Source organism: Pinus tabuliformis, chromosome 6 (genome assembly GCF_031772625.1).
Source record: "Pinus tabuliformis cultivar Carrire ecotype Pingquan chromosome 6, CPIR1, whole genome shotgun sequence".
NCBI classification, from domain to species: Eukaryota; Viridiplantae; Streptophyta; class Pinopsida; order Pinales; family Pinaceae; genus Pinus; species Pinus tabuliformis.
In genome coordinates this window covers 767,684,322-767,703,895 of record NC_142292.1, presented here as the reverse complement: position 1 = coordinate 767,703,895, position 19,574 = coordinate 767,684,322, and the positions used below count along the sequence as shown (strand labels likewise).

At 36.2% G+C, this 19,574-nt stretch overlaps 1 protein-coding gene across 1 annotated transcript in view; it reads right to left on the bottom strand.

The window, feature by feature from the left end:
* Window positions 1-1,134: 1,134 nt before the first annotated feature.
* LOC149260987 (protein DCL homolog, chloroplastic-like) overlaps window positions 1,135-19,574 on the bottom strand; it is a 79,861-nt gene continuing 61,421 nt past the window's right edge. Inside the window, exon 3 of the mRNA XM_089380979.1 lies at window positions 1,135-1,561. Coding sequence (XP_089237105.1) covers window positions 1,397-1,561 — 165 coding nt within the window. The 3' untranslated portion in view covers window positions 1,135-1,396. The remainder of the gene's footprint in view (window positions 1,562-19,574) is intronic.

The window sequence follows — 19,574 nt, the reverse complement described above, 5'->3', positions numbered from 1 at the left end:
AACCTATGGTCAAAAAACACTAGAAGAAAATATTGAGCCTACTTTGCTTTTTTTCTTTTTAAATAAAAAATACAAAATACAAAACAAAAAATTGTCTCAAAGAACAAACATGATAGCTGCGAAAAGTTGCAATAGCTTTTTTTTTTTTTTTCCTTTCCTTCCTTTCCTATTCATAGTTTTTAACATGTCTCAAGAAATTTTGCATACCCGAACTCTTAATTTTGCCTCAATAACCATCTGGAAATTTTGCATACGCGAACTCTTAATTAAAATTAAGGTTTTGGGTGATTGAGAATTTTATTGAAAATCCACACATGATTAAATCTACAAGTTTGATTAATGCATAACAGACCTTACAAGTTGACGTTTCATTATGAACTAACCAAGTAAGATCTTTCAAAATGTACTTTTCTAAAAATTGGCTTTTCAATTAGGACCAAAGGGATGACCAAGACCTAACTATGTTGACCATTGGGTTTTCAATTAGGACCAAAGGGATGACCAAGACCTAACTATGTTGACCAGGACACGAGAGCTATGCTAGGATTTGAAAATATGTGAGAAAGAATTTGGACTGCTTTTCACCATATGTAAGTGTCGTTTGAATGAGGTGGAAAGGTTGAACAACCACCAATTGATTAGAAGCACATGGTGCTGGATGACGCTGAGCTTGGTGTTTAAATGGTACGAATAGGCTCTTTAAAGCAACCTTTAGATATGGAGAGTAGCAGCCAAGGCTCCATAAAGGTAAGATGGATGATTACTAGGAGAGAGCATTATATTTTCAATTTAATTTGATTTTAACATGTCAAGAATTGTCTACGGGGTCTGGGTTTTGGATAAAGTTTTCTGGGTTTTGGATAAAGTTTTTGCATAGACGATGATTGGGTGTTATGTTAAGGATTTTTTTTAAATGTGAATCACTGGTTCAATTCCCTGTTCCAATCCGGGAACAATCTGGGGTGATATAAGTGATATATTAAACATGATAAAGATATAGTCCAAAAAAACCTCAGATACAAATGATACAAATGATACAAACTCAGATGGAAATTGATCGATGTATGTTCTCAAGAAAAGCTTCTGAAAATTGGATGGTCTCGTGAGCTATAGAATTCTGCATAGTTCCTAAACTAAGGCACTGAATATTGCCACTCTCAAACACCAGTGCACCTTAAGCTGCATGCCGACGTCTTAAACAGTCATTGGAGAACTTCTCCAGAAGTAATTGTCACTACACAGATTGATTAGATAATGCATACCCAGAGTCGATAATAAATATAACTTCAGACGTTTGCCAGGAACCAAATGAACGCAACGTGAGAAATTCTTCTTATGCAGCCAGTGGAAATGGTAGTTCCCATGAATAAGTAATGCATGTACAAAACCTCGCTAGTTAAAGGACCCGAAAATGCCGTTCTATAAACTTTTCAGCAGAGAAGGGGTACTTCATCCTAATAAACCCCATCAAACATTTTCTATATGAAAAATCTGTCCATTGTCCGTCCTTTCTTCTAATAAACAAGCAACGGCTGGAATTATATTTTGGGTGCCTGCCCACCTGTAAACAGAAATATTATAAAAATATTACAAGCTAATCACCTTCAATGTCTCTACATTACCTTTGAAGAGTGTCTTATTTTACTATTAAACTGCGAGGAAAACAAAAAAATGAAACATATTTGAAATTCATAACCGTTTTCTTTTACTCAATCCAGCATATAGGATTAAATGCACGGTAAATAGGTGCTCGAATGACCTAATTACAAACGTATTTATCAAGCTTTTAATATTGGACACCATTATGCCTATGAAATGAAACCGTATAACAAAGACGGCAAAAGAACATGAATCCAGAGAAAGAGGTAGCCATATCCTCTGCTATACTAAAAGTATGGACATAATCCACACTGAAGGAAGCACCATAGTCCTGCGACTAAAGCATATTTCTGCATGCTTCAAGAAATTTTGAGATCTCAGTTATAAGGAATGACTTCAGCCTTTTGTGGTCTAAATCATTCCAATGAAGAAAAATCTTCATATTTGTCTAGGAAATTCCCTTTAAGGTCCCAATTTAGTAATATGGTCATCATTCATGGCCTAAAACATTAAAAACACATCGTAGCAGAAATAAGAAGAATTTAACATGAAATAAGAAAGCTAAAATATAGAACCTTAAATCTCCTTTTGTAACTTCCATGTTAACTGTTGGATACCAGCAGCCAAAAGTCCTCTGCAAGCATGAAAAGCCTTGAATTCCCACCCCCTAAAGCCCCAAATCGGTATACCAAAATGTTCGAATTTCTTTTATGTATCTACCCCTGATCTTGAGATGCTTCGTCCCAATGGAATTAAGACATAACAGTAAATAAAGTTATCTTATTGCAGTAGAATATTGAAGCGATGTGCTTATGATGGTAACATGTTTGTCCAATTGCCACTGGTTTACTGATGCTGGGGATTAAATTGGCTCGAACTGCATGTTTACCAAGTGATTTTGGGTTTGCTGTGTGTAACATTTTTTCCCTAATGCATTTAGCATACACCTTTCATGAGGGAGCTAAAACGGACGATGTTGCGACAAGAGGAAGAGGCGCCAATATATACACAAACTGCAAAATGCACTAATAAACGATTGACGAATAAATTGAAAAAAATATGAAAGAGACTGGTCCATTCAAAGGAGAGGAAGATATAAATCAATAGATCAGAGTTAAGAAAAGGACAACATAATAAAGAGATACAGAAAATAAGTGTGAGAAATAATGAAAATGAGAATAGAAGGGAAATTTAAAACATATGCAGAGAAGACCAAGGAAATTATCCTTAAAAAACACTAGAAATAATAAAAAGTTAGAATACGGTGGGTACCTGCTAATGAAAGAACGTGAGCCAAAATAAAAACACAAAGAAATGGGAAAGGCGAAGACTAGGGACAAAATTATTCTAAAAATATATAAATATAAACAATAATAAGCAAATAAATCAGACAACAGGATGATCACAATGGGGAATGACACAGAGAGGTGTTAATATTTGTAACTTTGTAGCATCACGCAGGTACTTTTGCATAGGTCTTGTCTAGATGTGTAGAAGTCGCCTAATTGACCTTTAACCATAGCAATTATCGCATAGGTCTTGTCTAGATGTGTAGAAGTCGCCTAATTGACTTTTAACCATAGCAATTATTTTAATTAAAAGAATTATCAAAGTAATTTTTTTCCAAGAAAAGATGAGTTAATCTAGTGAAATGTAAAGGTTATTTACACTAATGAATTAAATGAATTTTTACCGTTGATCTCAAGTGATGTTGAAATACAATCTCAACCATCAATCACTATGGAGAATAAGGTTGTGGATTCGGTCAATAACTCAAACTTATGAAAGGAATAATAGACTAAGGAAGAAGACACATCTTTGAGCACATGACACGTTGAGAGTGACATCTCAGGGATTGAGTGAAGGACTTTCATCCAAGTGTTCAGGATTAAAGGAAGAGTGTAAGGGGATGCAAGGGAGGGATCTAGACCATCCAGCAAATCGAAGGATAGGTCAAGGGTTTGATCAGCTGGATCATTTCTAGGTTTATTGTTGTATTTGTCTTTTTACTCGAAGGGCCATTATCCCAAGAAAGGAGCCCTTGTATGCTGCAAATTATCAATGTTAATGAAATAATAGATATTGAAGGGTAGAAATCTTGTCTGCATGTGTATGAGATGGGTGTTTTAATTTGCTTCCATTGTTATCCATACTTTATATGTTAAAATCTCATTCATGTTTATTATTTAGCAGATCTGCATCTGGTAGGAAATAACTAACCAAGTTGTTGGGGTTAGAAAATTAACATGGTGTCAGAGCTCAGCCTCTAAGAAACCAATCTCTGAAGAATTACAAAAAGGAGCCAGATTTGATAGTAGGCAGAGACACACAGACTTCAAGGCCATACAAGCAGAGTTGTATGTGGTCAAGTGAGGGAGCAGCCGCTAAATGAGACCGGACATGCAAGTTACAACAGATGAGGTCAATTGTACACGGGCCAGCCGTCAGCAAGACGTTGGGGCATTCACCATACACAGGAAAATGATAGTCAAACAAGATGACAACACGTAGATGTGGTAGGAGAAAAAGTTAAAATAAATTCAATAATAAAAAAGGAACCATCTGTAGAGCCACTAGCTAACAATTAGAAAAAGTACGTAGAGACAAGGCAGTGGAGTGTGACAAACAAGGCCGCCAAAGGAAAGAGACAGCCACCACAAGAAAAAAGGGCCACTGATAGCCGCTGCAGGGTTCTTGAGCCAACAACCGGGCCGTCGCAGACTCGCAAAAGGTCAAAACAACCACCAAGATAGCATGTTGCAAAGGGGTAGATCATGGGGTGTTTGCAAGATTAAGCCACTAGCAAAGGAGGTGTCATGGGTTCACACAGGAAACAAACATTTGATCCACTATGTTGTCGCTCAAATTGTACAGGCACTATGACAACAACTCAGGTCAGGGGATGTCACTCTGATCCCCGACATCTTTGTTCTAGTTGTCTCCCAACCGCAGGTTATGGGGGATAGTCCCTATGGAAATGTGAAGATAAAAGACAACTTGGCAACCAACAAGTCCGAGAGACACGATTGAATGGCCTAGCTACTCGGTTAATTTTAGCAAGACTTAAAGATTCAATTAGACCTGAATGTGAGACCAATGCCTTATGGAGTAAACTTCTTGCTTGTTATTAATTAGATGCCAAGTAACTGGATGAACAATCGTTGCCTAGATGTTTCACTAACCTAGATGAAGTGCAAGTCCTACAAGCTAGGTGAAATGCAAAATCTTAGTTGATTTTAAGTTAGATACCTATTCTAAATGTAAAATTTCTCTTAATTGTTTTGGAACTAGTCTCTCAAGTAGGTTGTAGGATGGAAGCCAACGGGAAGCAAGCAAGGGCTTGATTAACAATAACTCCCCATGTGTTCCAACCAATGTTGCGAAAATCGCGATCGGGATTAAATCGGCGAGGGTCTGAAATCGGAAAAAAAAAATCCTAAAAATCGGGATAAATCGGTAAAAATCAGCAAAATTTTAAAAAAAATACAAAAATCAAGATTTTTTTAAAAAATCGCGATTTTTCAAAATGAAAAAATCACTGGTTTAATTGGCCGATTTAATCATTTCAGCGAAAAAAATTGCAATTTTCGCAACACTGGTTCCAACCACTTGATGCCTCTGGCACTGCAGAGACTGTGGCTCTGACGATTGTAATATCACCAGGTTAACCACTAAAGAGGTGCTAAACCCCTAAAGGTAAATTGAAAAAAGGTGGCCCTAAATGTCTATCAACCAAGCTTATGCTTGAAGGTAAGTTATTAATGCAAATAGACTTAGAATGCAATGCAAGATGGATTGAGTGATTCTTAAGGTAAGATTGGTTAAATGTTTTTTAAGTACTTAGTTATGATTTGACTCCAAGTTATATCAACAAGTACTTATCAATAAGATACAATCTTAACCACAAGAAAGTGCCAAACATGAACAAGAGATCCTTTCAAGTACTCAAGATAAAATTATCCTCCACAAGATATTAACCAATACCAATGATAGCAATTAAGGGAACTTAGAGCACTTGTCCACTTAACAATTAACCAATGATTTTCAATACAAGATGCCAGTAACAATTACTCAAGATGTTCCAATGATGATTCCTTGAAACAATTAGAAACCTTTCAAGATATTTAGACAAGGTAAATGCCAATATGCCAAGGATTCAAAACAACCACAAACCAATGATGGCAAAAGAGAAAAAGAGCTATTATCCAATGATTCCTTTTGAGATTAGCAATGTTCTTTAGACAATTAGATGCTCAACACAATAATGCCAATTAGATTTCTCAATGCCAATAACTTAAGGGAACAAGTAGATCAAGATGCCCAAAGAAACTTGAACCATTCAACACAATGTGATTTGAGATTAGAGTGCTTTAGTGAGTGAATTTATTAGATGTGATTCAACCAACTCACAACAACAAATGTGTTAGATTCCAAATGCTAGCAACCTTCTTCACAATAACTCATAAAATCATGAAAACAAGTAACAATTATTATCAAGAGTGTAAGCAAGGAAATTACTTATGTTACTTATGTCCCCATGTTTCCCAAATGAGCAACAAGTGAATGTTATGATATCAGTAGCATTACTTATTATTATCCTTATGCCAAGTGTGTCAACAATCCCAGGTTACTTGCTTCCTTGAAAATACTCTAAATGAAGAATTAGACCATGAAAGGACAATTATATCACTATTACGATCAGTTTTCAGCAAGTATATGAGAGTCAATTATTTTTCATGAATTAAGCCAAATTATGAGTGTCCAATTGATGCAGTAAATTCCTTAATATCATAGGCAATTCATGTATGATTATTATGGCACTTAAATGAAAGTTTTCACCACTGCTAAGAGAGATAGGACTGTTGTAGATAAATAGTGAGATGAGTAAAGGTTAGAGGGACAAACCAAAGGCCCTAGGCCTTGGAGAAATTGTCAAACTTGTCCACACTTTTTCCAAGATTTGGATCACCTGCAAACACCACAATTTGCGCCAAATACCTCTGCAAAACACACCAATATTCAGTCCTAAAATCGAATTTTTACCACAGAGACAAAATGAGGGGAAAATAGTGAAGATGAAAGAGAGACAAACCCTAAAAGGCTAGACGTTAGGGATGCCAAGGCCAAGAGGGGTCACGGCCAAAGGCAACAGGCGTAATAGGCATGTCGTTAGGCAAGGGAAGGCCCACAAGGACTACGGCCTAAGGGAAAAGGCCTTGGAGGCCTGCCACAAGCCCTTAACAATTGCGGCTTGGGAGAAGAGGGAGAAAAGGAGAGCGGGAGGAGAAGGAAGAGGGAGCCGAGGGCAGACGGAGGGATAAGGAGGGAGGCCGAGGAGGAAAAGGGTTGAGCAGAGGGGAGGAAAGGCCTTTTCAGGCTTGTGACAAAGGAGAAGAGGAGAGGCCAAGGGCCTTAGGCCTTACAACTAGGCCTAAAAAGGCCAAAAAATGCCATGGAAAGGGTCACAAGGGCAGGTCGAGGCCTTTAGACGCATGCGCTAGCCTTGGGAGGCTAGAAAAGCCTGACGCAAAGGCCCTAAGGGGGACGCTGGGCCTAGAGGCCCTAAAAATTTTCAAACCCTCGCCAAAATTTGAATTTGCTTAGATCTTCAACTTCACTGCAAAATTCTTCAATAGCTAGCCCTGAAAAAATTCTAGAGACTAGATCTTACCATCAAGGGCCTAGATCTAGCTCAAAACCCCAGCAGATCTCTTTGAATCACTTGGATCTAACCTGCACAAATGAAAATACAAGTGCCCAAAACCCCAAACCCCAGCTACAAACAACGATTAGAAAAATAAAATAAAATTTATTTACAAAAATTATTTTGCAACAAATAATTTACAAATTATACAAATGTACAAATGCTTTAAAGAGTTTTGAAAAATAATTTTTTTTAAATAAAATTTTGACAATGGTTAGATGTATTTCAAAAGATAGATATTCAACCACAGCCTTAGTGAAGTAAGAAAATCACATAAAATATTCAAGATCCAAACAAGGTCATCCCGTGCCCACAGTATATGAACTTGGATCCCAAGAGCCGAGGAACCTGCAAACTCTATATATTTTCTTAAGAAAAAATCGTTAGAACATAAATGAATCGGATCACCTAAGGTAAGTCTAAAACTTACCAATAGAATGTTCCTATCATCTACAAATGAAATAATGATACCATACCTAGTATAGGAAAGCACATACCTAACACAGATCAATGAGACAAAGACACCATGAACTATACCCCAAAGTCTTTTATTATGAGATTCAAACGCTCCCAGCAGAATAGTGGCTTCACACCAGCGTTTACAAAATTATATATGCTCAAAGATCATCATGATCAAATAGAAGCAAGATGTCTTCTATTTATAGAGAAATTCCTCCAAATGGAAAATAACAGCTAGTTGGCTTGATCCCCATCAAAATAATCTCGAGCGTTCATAAATCATTGATCAACTTTTAATCTCGGCCAACGAAAATACTTATTTTTGAGAAATTTTCGAATTTCTCATAAAACCATTTTTTATTAATTCAAAAATAATTATTTTGAACTAATTTCCTCACAAATTTGACTTCGACTTAACCACCAAGGTCCAAAGATCCAAATTTTCTTGAAATTTTCAATATTTCCTTTGTGGGGGACCTCCAAAAATTATCTTCTTCTAGACCCACGAATTTTTCCACTTAGAAAAAACTATTTCTCTAACATTTTAATTTTGACTCTAAATTAATTAACTTTCTGACTTAGGATTTAATTTTATTTTGGCCAGAAAAAAATAATTAATTGACTCATGAGGGGATTAAATATGTTTTCCACCCTCAAATATTTTAGTCATAATGTGTAAGTATGAGGGACCATGCACTAAAATATTTTTTACGTAAGAATTTACAAATTCAACCCTCAAAGGGGGATACCGATTCTTTATAGACCCTCATAAAACATACCCAAATTTGCGACACAATATGATTTAGTAGACCAAATGATTTGTAATAAATTAATTTAGCCAATTAGCTTAAATTATTCTCAAATCACTTTTATAATAGACTCGACTAAAACACTAGGATTCACCTAAGACTTTGTTAATAAATTCCACCCTAGCTTTGGGGTGAGGCTGGAGGGAAAAACGCTGTCGATTATTCGTGTTTAGAAACACAGATAATCAATGAGACGAAAAACCTCCTAGGATGAAATTCATCGCCAAAATAATAGGCTTACGTAGGTTGTTACATAAATACACAGTCTTACTAGCATCATTTACATTACAAACTTGCATAATGGGTTTACAATGACATAAGAATTGTTGATTGATGATTCTGAACTTTGAAAAGATTCCTTCGAGCTTTCAGATCCCGCTTCCTTGGAATGTTGAAAAAATGGGTGCAACATTTGGCTCCATATGGGGACACGTTGCTTCAATGAAGCAATGTGAGGATCCATAATCTTGTATCCAAGAAAACGGAAGTCCATCAAATAGAGATCCATTTAAAAATCGAAATCATCATGCATACATAGAATATCTACTAGAATAGAAAAAATATAATCTAACAAACTGAAATGAAAGAACATATAACTTAAATGCGTGAAATAAAACTAGCTAATAATATAAATAAAGAGGAGTAGGGTTAGAGATACTATACAAAAGATTCCCAATGGCATCAGATGTTATCTCTGTGGCACAAACTAAAACATTTTCTCGTTGATAGGTAGATTAATAAGTTGCTTATCAGATGTCCCTCGTTGAAACTTGACCCTATTTGGCTAACGAAGCGTGTGATCGTTGTGGTGCATATCTTTGTCAATTTGAAACCTTCTTTTTTTTGCTCAAAAGATAGGATGGCAGAGGAGACGAGGAAAAGTTATAAACTGGTTGAATGAATGTTGCCTCATACAGCGATGGATGATCCTATGGTACAACTTCTTCGCCATTTTCCAGTTTCTTTGGAACTTCGACATGGTATCTTCTTTCTACTTCCCTGTATAACCTAACCATACCACCTGTTGCTGCAGGAATAGTGGCATAAGATAAATCCATCTGAATACATCCCCCTAGATCAGCTGCAAACTTTCGTGAGAGGAACATCCTCCATACATCTGGTACATCAATGATAGCTATGTCCATGGTGATGATTTTGTATAGATAATTAGCTAAGGAAACCTGTAAGTCTTTGACCACACCAAGGACTTAAATAATTTTTGAATTCGTAGAACAAATGTTGTGATAAGGCCAAGAAATCCTTAGGTTCAATTGATCGATAACCTTCTTAGTCATAACATTTCTTGAAGCACCAGAATCCGGCATACAATTATGAAGCAAATGGTCATTAATATCCAAGGTCAGGAAGAGAGGTTGATGATCCTCATTAGTCATGTAGCAATTTAGATCCTTTAACTTGATTTCTTCGTCTTTAGAGTATGTGTCAATATTTTCCTATGGAGCAATGCCTAAAGCTTTGAAGAATGAAGCTCTTTGTGACAATATCTTCAAAAGTTCCAAGACTGGGACTGACATCTTAATACTATTAATCCATGCCGCCCAATCAACTTTTAAACCCAGCTTGTATCTTTCGGATGCAACTTGTTTATTCTGACTTTGTTCTTTACCTTTCCTTTGATAAGTATAACCCTTACTTCTAGCAATTTCCAAAATTTGTTCCTGAGATGGCTTTTCACCGTATGCCTGATGATGGAATCCTTTTCGTCACTGAAGTTATTAATAGCAAAGGATGAAGAAATCATGTCTACACAGTGACTTTCCTTAGAAGCATCTTGACTCACATTATTTATCTATTGACTTTTTCCCTCTTCTAAGATTTTTCTAGCAAAAGCACATGCACATTCTTCATGGAAACTTTCGCAATGTCTGCAAAAAGGGATAGGTTGATCAACAACATTAGCAGACTCAAGTGGGGTAGGAGGCCTTTGATCATTAGGAGAGTTCCTCCTTGGCCAAGGATTGTTGTTGCCTCTGTTATTATTATTATTTCTAGGTTGCACATTCTGCACTTGATTTCTTTCCATTTGAATCATCCTAGACTACATGTCACTTATTTGTTGTAGAGCCTTGAAATTTTTAACAAGATATAGCTATCCCAAATATAAGAATTTATCAATTCGCAGTTGAGTGCATACATGATGTTAAGTACCTACCTGGCTGAAGATGCTTCTGATTTGCTCTAGTTCCCACTCCCGTTACCAAAAGACCAAAAACCTCCCAGCCAAGCTAGGTACAGTCTCAGTACCCAGCCCCAAAATACTTCAAATTCGAAGTATTTTGGCCCCCGTGCCCAAAAGTCTCAAGAACAACTGCTCAAGCTCCATTAATCTCTGTATCTTCCTCTTATTAGTTCCTCCTCTGCCTCCCTCTGTCTCCCCGAATCCCCCTTTCTACAATACCCTTCCTCCTTTTATGCCCTCAGAAACTCCTCCACTGCTTCCCCTTTCTTTATTAGTTTTAATTTGATAAGTTCATAAGTTGTAGAGTCGGTCACCGCCTTCTCCCTTTCCAATTTGCTGACCATGCACTCTTATTTATACAATATCTCCTTTATCATAATGTTAGGTTTCACTTTTGTTTAAATCGAATTATTTTCATAGTATTATGGTTTTATATATTCTTCTCTTTATTACATTCACTATTTAATATATATATATATATATATATATATACACTTTCCTTTGATTTTATAGAATATGTTGTTTCTTTTGTAGAATAATATGTATATTATAACTCTTTTGTACATAATACTTTTGTGTATAGTTCCTTTGTATGTAGTAGGGTACATACTTCCTTTGTTGTGAGTTCACTATACTGCATTTATCTTTAATTTTATATAGTAGAACTATATATGTGTATTATGGTGGTAATATGTATATCATATACCCTACTATATTCTTATAAGTTAGGTATTCATTTCAATAGTTAATTCATTATATACTAGTGCAGTGCAAGGGATGCATGCATATGTAGCTATCATATGCATGTCTCGTGTGCATGCTAATATCTCTATGTCCCTATTAATTTAAGATGGGTCCTTACATACACCCCTCTTTTAGAAAACTTCGTCCCCAAGTTAGGGTATATAAAGTATTAGTTATTATTTATCGATAAATATAATCATGTAAGGGTTATGTTTTATAATTGGATTTTCGTTTAATGTGAGAACACTTTAAAATTTATATTTTGGAAACTTATAGTTTTTTTTTTTTTTTTACAACTTCAATATTCATGCTTTGTCCTAGCCGGGTGCCCAAGCTATTCTAAAATCATCCTATCCTTCCTAATCTCTTCCGCTCCCATCCCATCCTTCCTCTACTGGAGTATGCCATGGCTTCAGCTATACTGATCCGTGTCGACTACATTGACTTGATTTCTCAGTAGGCATCCGGCAGTCATCATCACACATCTAGGGGAGCGTGGCTCGCACAATCCTCCCATGACTCTAGGCTTTGGAGGATAAACGGTGAGTAACACCTCCACCCCTCCCTGTAGGACCAGAGTTATCACCCTATCATGGAATCTTATTGAGCCTCAATTGTACTTAAAACTTTTGTCATCATGTGGTCATTTTGGTAACGATGTTATCTGCAACATAAACACTTGTCCATACATTATCAAATAAACAATTTCAGTATAATTCATACATGTTATCTACAATATAACATACTTGGCCATATTCAGCTCATGTCATTAGCTTTCATATTAACCTGTAATTATTCTTTTATTTCTAGCTCATTAATCATATCCATATGCATCAATGAGACAAATTTAAAAATATCTTAATTCATAACATAATTCATAATTTAGATTTTATAGCAAGTTTCATGTTGGTATTTATATCCTAACAATGCTAATTAAATTAAGGCTATAGAGCATTTGAAAAACGAATCCATCCAAGCAAAATATACAAATACAAGAGACTAATAATAATTAAAAGAATAATATCAAAATAATCAAGAAAGTACTTATCTCTAGAGAATATGTCAACTCCCTTTCGTTCAACTCATCAAGGAGTTAATCTCGTCCATATTATCATCATCAGGAAGTCCACATCATCAAGGAATTCACAACATCAAGGAGTCCATATCATCGACAAGAAATCCTTATCGACCTTGTCCACATCATTCAAAAATACAAGATACTTATCTTTTGAGCTCCTTCTTAATCTTTAGATTTCTTGCATCCAACCATCAAAATGTCAAATCTTCTAGGAGCTAGGGTTTCTTTTTAAGCGGAAGCAATTAATTCCTAAGCCCTATGCTTTTATATCCAACCCCTAGAGTTTGCAAATTGATAATTCTTCAAGATTGGTCTAGAGTGTACCAACTCTAGACATTCATTCTTGTATCCAACAGTCCTAGGGATTTTTTTTGAACCATTGGGTTTTACTTATCAAACCCTTGCTAGGGTTTTCAAAACAATCCAAGACTTTCAGTCTTTTAATATCTCAAATAGGAATAGATGGCATCAATGATCTTTGATCTTTATTCTGAGGGGATATGGCCCTTTTTGTAATAGTAGTGACTTCAAACCATTTTTTTATTTTTTTTTAGAAGACATGACTTCACAAATTCCACAACAACAGATGATAGTTTCAACATTCAGTTTTACACAACTATGTGAAGGCTTCTCATTTTAAGATATATACCAGACTTCCAACTTTGACCATTTCTCAATGTCTTTTAAAGACTTTATGGTTATGTGTCTCAGACTTGTAGCTAGCTTACTGTGGCAGACTTAAACATCTTGCAACTTTTGTCCTTCCATAGAAATAACACAGGGACTTGGCCTTTCTCTTCATTGAAGTCGAGATTCTTGACAGTGATGTTCTTCTTTCAGAATAGGTCATTTATTATTCACTTACATCTCAAACCTTGAGGATTATTCATATTTGTGTCTACAATAACATATAGAAGTCTTTCATTAAGATCTAAGATTATCAAGGATTAATACAACCTCAATGTTTATCAAATCTGTGGAACCTCAATGTTCATCAAATCTGTGGACCAATCCTTCCTCCACAATAGAGTCTTGACATCAGATATACCTTTGAGAGAATTCAGTTCCCATATTTGGTTCAATCTTAGTATTGACCATCCATAGTTCTTCAAATATCTTTACAGCTCGAAACATAAGCCTCTTCCTCATTCCATTGGTCGGCTCCTTGCAGTGCATCCAGAAGATTTAGTAGATATATCAATCCATGACATAATATCTCTCAAAGTTCTCAAAGAATGATTAGGTTCTTTACTGAGTCTTGATCATGAGAGTGTAGCTCAAAGATGGCTCATATCTTGACTTCATAACATAGATATGAAGGCAATTTTTGAACTTCAGAGAAATTTAAATAACAAAGTCTCATTCATAACAGCTTCAATCCTCAGTTTCCTTTGTATAGAAACAAGTTTCCTTCTTCTCATCAATGTCACAGAGGTATGGAGGCAAAGCCAACACTAGAAATACAAGCCTCAAATGGTATGCCTTCTTCTTTGTATGATGATATGCAGAAATAAAGTGACCTTAATTCCTTTGTTGTCATCAAAAACTTCACTTACTTCGTATTATAAACTCAGATGAGTATGCCTTAGTCCTTCTCCCATGCTCGGTCTTCACATCAGAGGACTAACAGTAATGACTACTAGACAAGTGATAAATCTCAGCTTCCACAGACCTGATCAAGCTCGGAATAGAGGTTTCAGACTAGGCAACTAGGTCTCGTCCTAGGTTCTTCCTCTATTAAGCAAAGATTTAAAGGTTGTCCTCTATTTTAGAACAGGTAAAATACGATTTGATCAAATGCTTTCAGAGATTTAACTGTGTCTTGCACACCAGCTCGGCCATTTCTTGCGTAATGAATCACCAATGAAAGACTGTTTCCTTTCTTGAATATCCTTCCAATATTCCCAGGACCATTTCTATTACCAACATTATCCAATTCCAAATTCAGTTTCCCAGCTTGTAGCCTAACAGGGATAATCACTGATGCACCATGCTGCAAAGGAAGAGCTGACTATTTCATACCCAATAGAAATTACGTTTTCCCGTTGCTTCCCAAAAAGTGAAATATTTGCCTCCACCACAAGAACAGCATTTGCAAGACTTATCTGGATATCCCAGATCTCTCCTTTATATAACATTATTGATCCATCTCCTCCAACCACATAAGGAATCAAGAGTGGCAATTATGGCACTACCGATATATTTGGATTGGGAACGTTTCTTAACTTGGGTAATTCAAAACTTCGAAAAGGATCAACCAAGACAAGACCTTGTCCTACTCCAAGTAAAATATCATCAACATCTCTAAAAGATGTTCAGTTATTACACTAAAACAATGAACAATGCATCCTTCAACTGTCTATGGACCAACAGAGGTGGAAATCCCAGACAATGATATTATTTGGGATGTATTGGGTAGAAGAGTCACACTCATAGGAAATGCCTCAAAATTCTCAGAATTAACAGAAAGATATATGCTTTCAATTGACAACTCAAATGTGCATGGGTTTGCTAGCTCCACTAATACTTGAATAGGTTCGTCGGCTATCAAGATAATTTCCAGCTTCTTGTCATCACTAGTATCTCCTTTGCTAAATCCTTTCACTACAATAGTTGAGGTTGAAATTGGAGGATACTCTTCACAAGCTTGACCTCTTTTTCTGACCAAGGCTATTTAATTGCTAACTTGGTTTTGGGACCTCTGTTCACTTTATGTAAACCTTCTTCCCACAATTTTTTTTAATGCGTAGAATACCAGCCTGACAATGCTGACCTAAACTGTACTGCTATACTGGCCATGTAATTTGCCAGAAGAGTGAATATTTTTCTGAAAGTTCTGTCAACATGTCACTGCATTGGAGTTTGTGTTGAAATGTGGTTTTCTTAAAGATGACAGTAATTGTATTGCATAAGAAGTTTTATTTTTATTTTTTGTTGAGAATCATGAGAATCAAATAGAAAAATGAAAAAATACAAGTTCGTACAATAAAATGCAATGAATCCTATCATTTGTGCATATTACAAACTGAATATATCACATGTTTGTGAAAAATTCACGTGTTATTTATGTTGGGACGAATTCCTACAAATGATAAATCAATACAGTGTAATTATCCAACTAATATTTTTTTTTGAATTCAAATGTAACCTTATCTTAACAGACTTAATAGATCCGAGAGTTTGAACATAGCTCTGATACCAAAATGTAGAGCCCTGAAATTTTTAACAAGATATAACTATCCCAAATATAAGAATTTATCAATTTGCAGTTGAGTACTGACCTGATGTTAAGTACCTACCTCGCTGAAGATGCTTCTGATTTGCTCCAGTTCCTACTCCCATTACCAAAAGACCAAAAACCTCCCAGCCAAGCTAGGTACAGTCTCAGTGCCCAGCACCAAAATACTTCAAATTCGAAGTATTTTGGCCCCCATGCCCAAAAGTCTCAAGAACAACTGCTCAAGCTCCATTAATCTCTGTATCTTCCTCTTATTAGTTCCTCCTTTGCCTCCCTCTGTCTCCCCGAATCCCCCTTTCTACAATAACCTTCCTCCTTTTATGCCCTCAGAAACTCCTCCATCGCTTCCCCTTTCGTTTTTTGTTTTAATTTGATAAGTTCATAAGTTGTAGAGTCGGTCATTGCCTTCTCCCTTTCCAATTGCTAACCATGCACTCTTATTTATACAATATCTCCTTTATCATAATGTTAGGTTTCACTTTTGTTTAAATCGATTTTCATAGTATTACGGTTTTATATATTCTTCTCTTTATTACAAACACTATTTAATATATATATATACTTTCCTTTGATTTTATAGAATATGTTGTTTCTTTTGTAGAATAATATGTATATTATAACTCTTTTGTACATAATACTTTTGTGTATAGTTCCTTTGTATGTAGTAGGGTACATACTTCCTTTGTTGTGAGTTCACTATACTACATTTATCTTTAATTTTATATAGTACAATTATATATGTGTATTATGGTGGTAATACGTATATCATATACCCTACTATATTCTTATAAGTTAGGTATTCATTTCAATAGTTAATTAGTTATATACTAGTGCAGTGCAGGCGATGCATGCATATGTAGCTATCATATGCATGTCTCGTGTGCATGCTAATATCTCTATGTCCCTATTAATTTAAAATGGGTCCTTACATTTGTCTAGCATTCTCAATTCTCATTTCTTTAATTATTTGAGTTAATTCTTTGATTGAGTCACGCTCTTCTTCCTTAATTCCTTTTCCTTTACTCTTGACTAGACCTCTTTCAAAACCACGAATCTCTGACTTACCCAAAACTTTCTTATCCTTTTCTAATTCTTTAGCAAAATTATGAGCAGTGGCTAAAGTAACAGGCTTGGCATGTCTTATCTCATATTGAATGTCAACATTGAAGGCTTCAAGATATTGTTCTAATACTATTTTATTAGGAGGCTTGTAGTCTTGAGTCATATCCTTTAAAAGACCATTAAATCTTTGATTAAACTCCTCAACTGTTTCATTTTCTCTTTTCTTAATGGAATTAAGCTCTTTGACCAAATATTTTCCTTCTCTTTTGTCCCCAAATTTATCTTTGAATGCATCAATGAGGGCTTGCAAAGAATCAAAAGAATTATCCGGCTTGTCCTGAAACCAATCCAATGCGGCTTCTTCCAATTAAAGGACAAAAAATTTCATTCCAACATCTTCATGATTGCATAAGCATATCTTTGTATAAAAGTTTTGAATTTTTTTATGTGATCGATAACATTGACTGCATTGTTCCCATGGAAAGTCAAAAGCTTGTGCATGGTAGAACCCTCTGGAAGATCATGAGGATACCCTTGAATGTTGGCAAAGCTGCGAGGACTGAAGTAATCAGCCATGAAGTATTGATTTATAGGATTAGGGAATAGCAAATGGATATTAGGGAGAGCTTCCTGTCCGAGAAATATTAAATGCTTTCTAGAAAATAATTTGTTTAACCGAGCTCTTAGAACCTTTTTAGGATTGAGAGCAAGGTTAACCAAGCTATCAAGATTCCTTCTAGAGTAAGCTCTTGTGAATGGATGAATAAGAGGAGTCGCCACCCAAACAAGAAACCAACCAAAATGTCCAGGTGCTAAAGGTGCGGATAGAAGAGATGAAAAGACTAGTGAGAAAACAAAGGATAAGGTATGAAAAGATGAAGAATGATGAAAGATGAAAAGATGAAGAATGATGAAAGATGAAAAGATTTAGAAATTGTCATTGAGGTGCCGAGAATAAGGTATCCCCGGCAACGGAGCCACAAAATGTTGTGGCGTTGGCGAGATTGTGAAAATTTGGTTAATCCCAAATCTTATTATAGCAACTAATATTATTTCTTCTATTTGTTAATTTAATTAAGCAAATTACTTGTTGTGTGCTACGGAAAATATTGAAACAAATACACTGCAACCTTCACAAAACAAATATTGTGAAGAAATAAAAAAGATGGAAGAAATAGATGCACAAACACAAAATACACCATTATTTTTTGACTAAGTCCCCGGAAAAACCCAACACGGGAAAACCGGTGTAACAGTTGAGGGTTTTAATATTATGCAGTAGTAAATCTGAGTACAAGACTATGGATGCTCAAATCTAGCAATCCATATAGAGAAATGAATGACAATAAATCTAGTGAGAAAAATCTCAATCCCACAGGCGATCTGACACTAACCTTGGCTCAAGTTGAGCTACTCTTTGCTGCATCTACGCAATCATCACTAGGTCAGCGTATGCAGTATTGTGTCCCACAACTCGGAACTGCTTTCCCTCTCGCTATCTGATCAGCTGCTATCTGGAAGATGGATCCTCCTGGCCTCTAAACTCTCTCTCTGGCTTCTGGCACTGAATCACTGCTTCTCCCCAGCAAAATACAGAATCCCCTCTGGAGCATCGTGTTGCCTCTGTGTGGCTCTGCACTGCCTCTCTGTGGCACTTATTGCCTCTCTGCACCGCACTCACCGGAACTGGAAAACTTTCTCCGACCTTACTATCACTGCTTTGAGCTCACTAGCTCTCTCTCAGGCAACTCAACACTGCTACACTGGAAATCAATCTGCCAGTGAAATCGAACTGTTGATGTGTGTTCTCCAAGCCCCATCAAGTTTCTTCTTATAATCTCTAGTTGAGACATCAACAACCATGATTAAAACTTAGTTGATGGCTAAGATTAACTAGAACTCGATCCAAGTCTTTTTCTAGAAGATTTTCACCATGACTTAAATAATACCCTTTAATTAACCATATTTCCTAAGTTTAGACTTAGGAAATATTAAAAAACTGATTAATTATTTTAATTATGTCGTCTCTAGGTGGAGTTTCCAGAAACGATTTATGGGTTTTGGAGAATACATGAATTCTAGCCTCTCCACAAAATTTTGTGGCTAGAACACCTCTGATGCTACAAAAGCTAACACTCCCTCTTAGCGAGGAATGTGGTCTAGCGCTGCAACCTACTAAAGCAACACCCTATCTCTGCATCACCTCCTGTCAGGTTGTCGATGTCTTACTGTTGCTGCCCACTCACTACTACTCAACTCTTATATACGTTGCATCTGTGTTGTTGTTGGCCCTACTGAACTGCATCCGCACTGCAACTCCCTCTCCATCTGTTGTTGCTGCAACTGCAACAATTGAAAATCATCCAAAATATTGAATCAACTATGATCAGTGTAATGCTTTTGTCACCCAAGTCTCTGACTGCTGCTAGTATCCGTGTTGTCATTGAGGCATCTACGTTGCTACTGACTCTGCACTGTGCCAACTGCATTGTTGCCAACTCCGCACTGCACTTCCCAGCATCTAACATGCAACTAGACTCTGCATCTGTCACTATGGCATCTGACTGCATCCACTGCCACTGATCCATCTTGCTACTGAAATATTGTGGGCTCCTGTAGCAAGGTTCTAATTCAAGAGGTGGAACTCCTCAAGAATCCTGCCCATCTAGCACGTTGGAGTC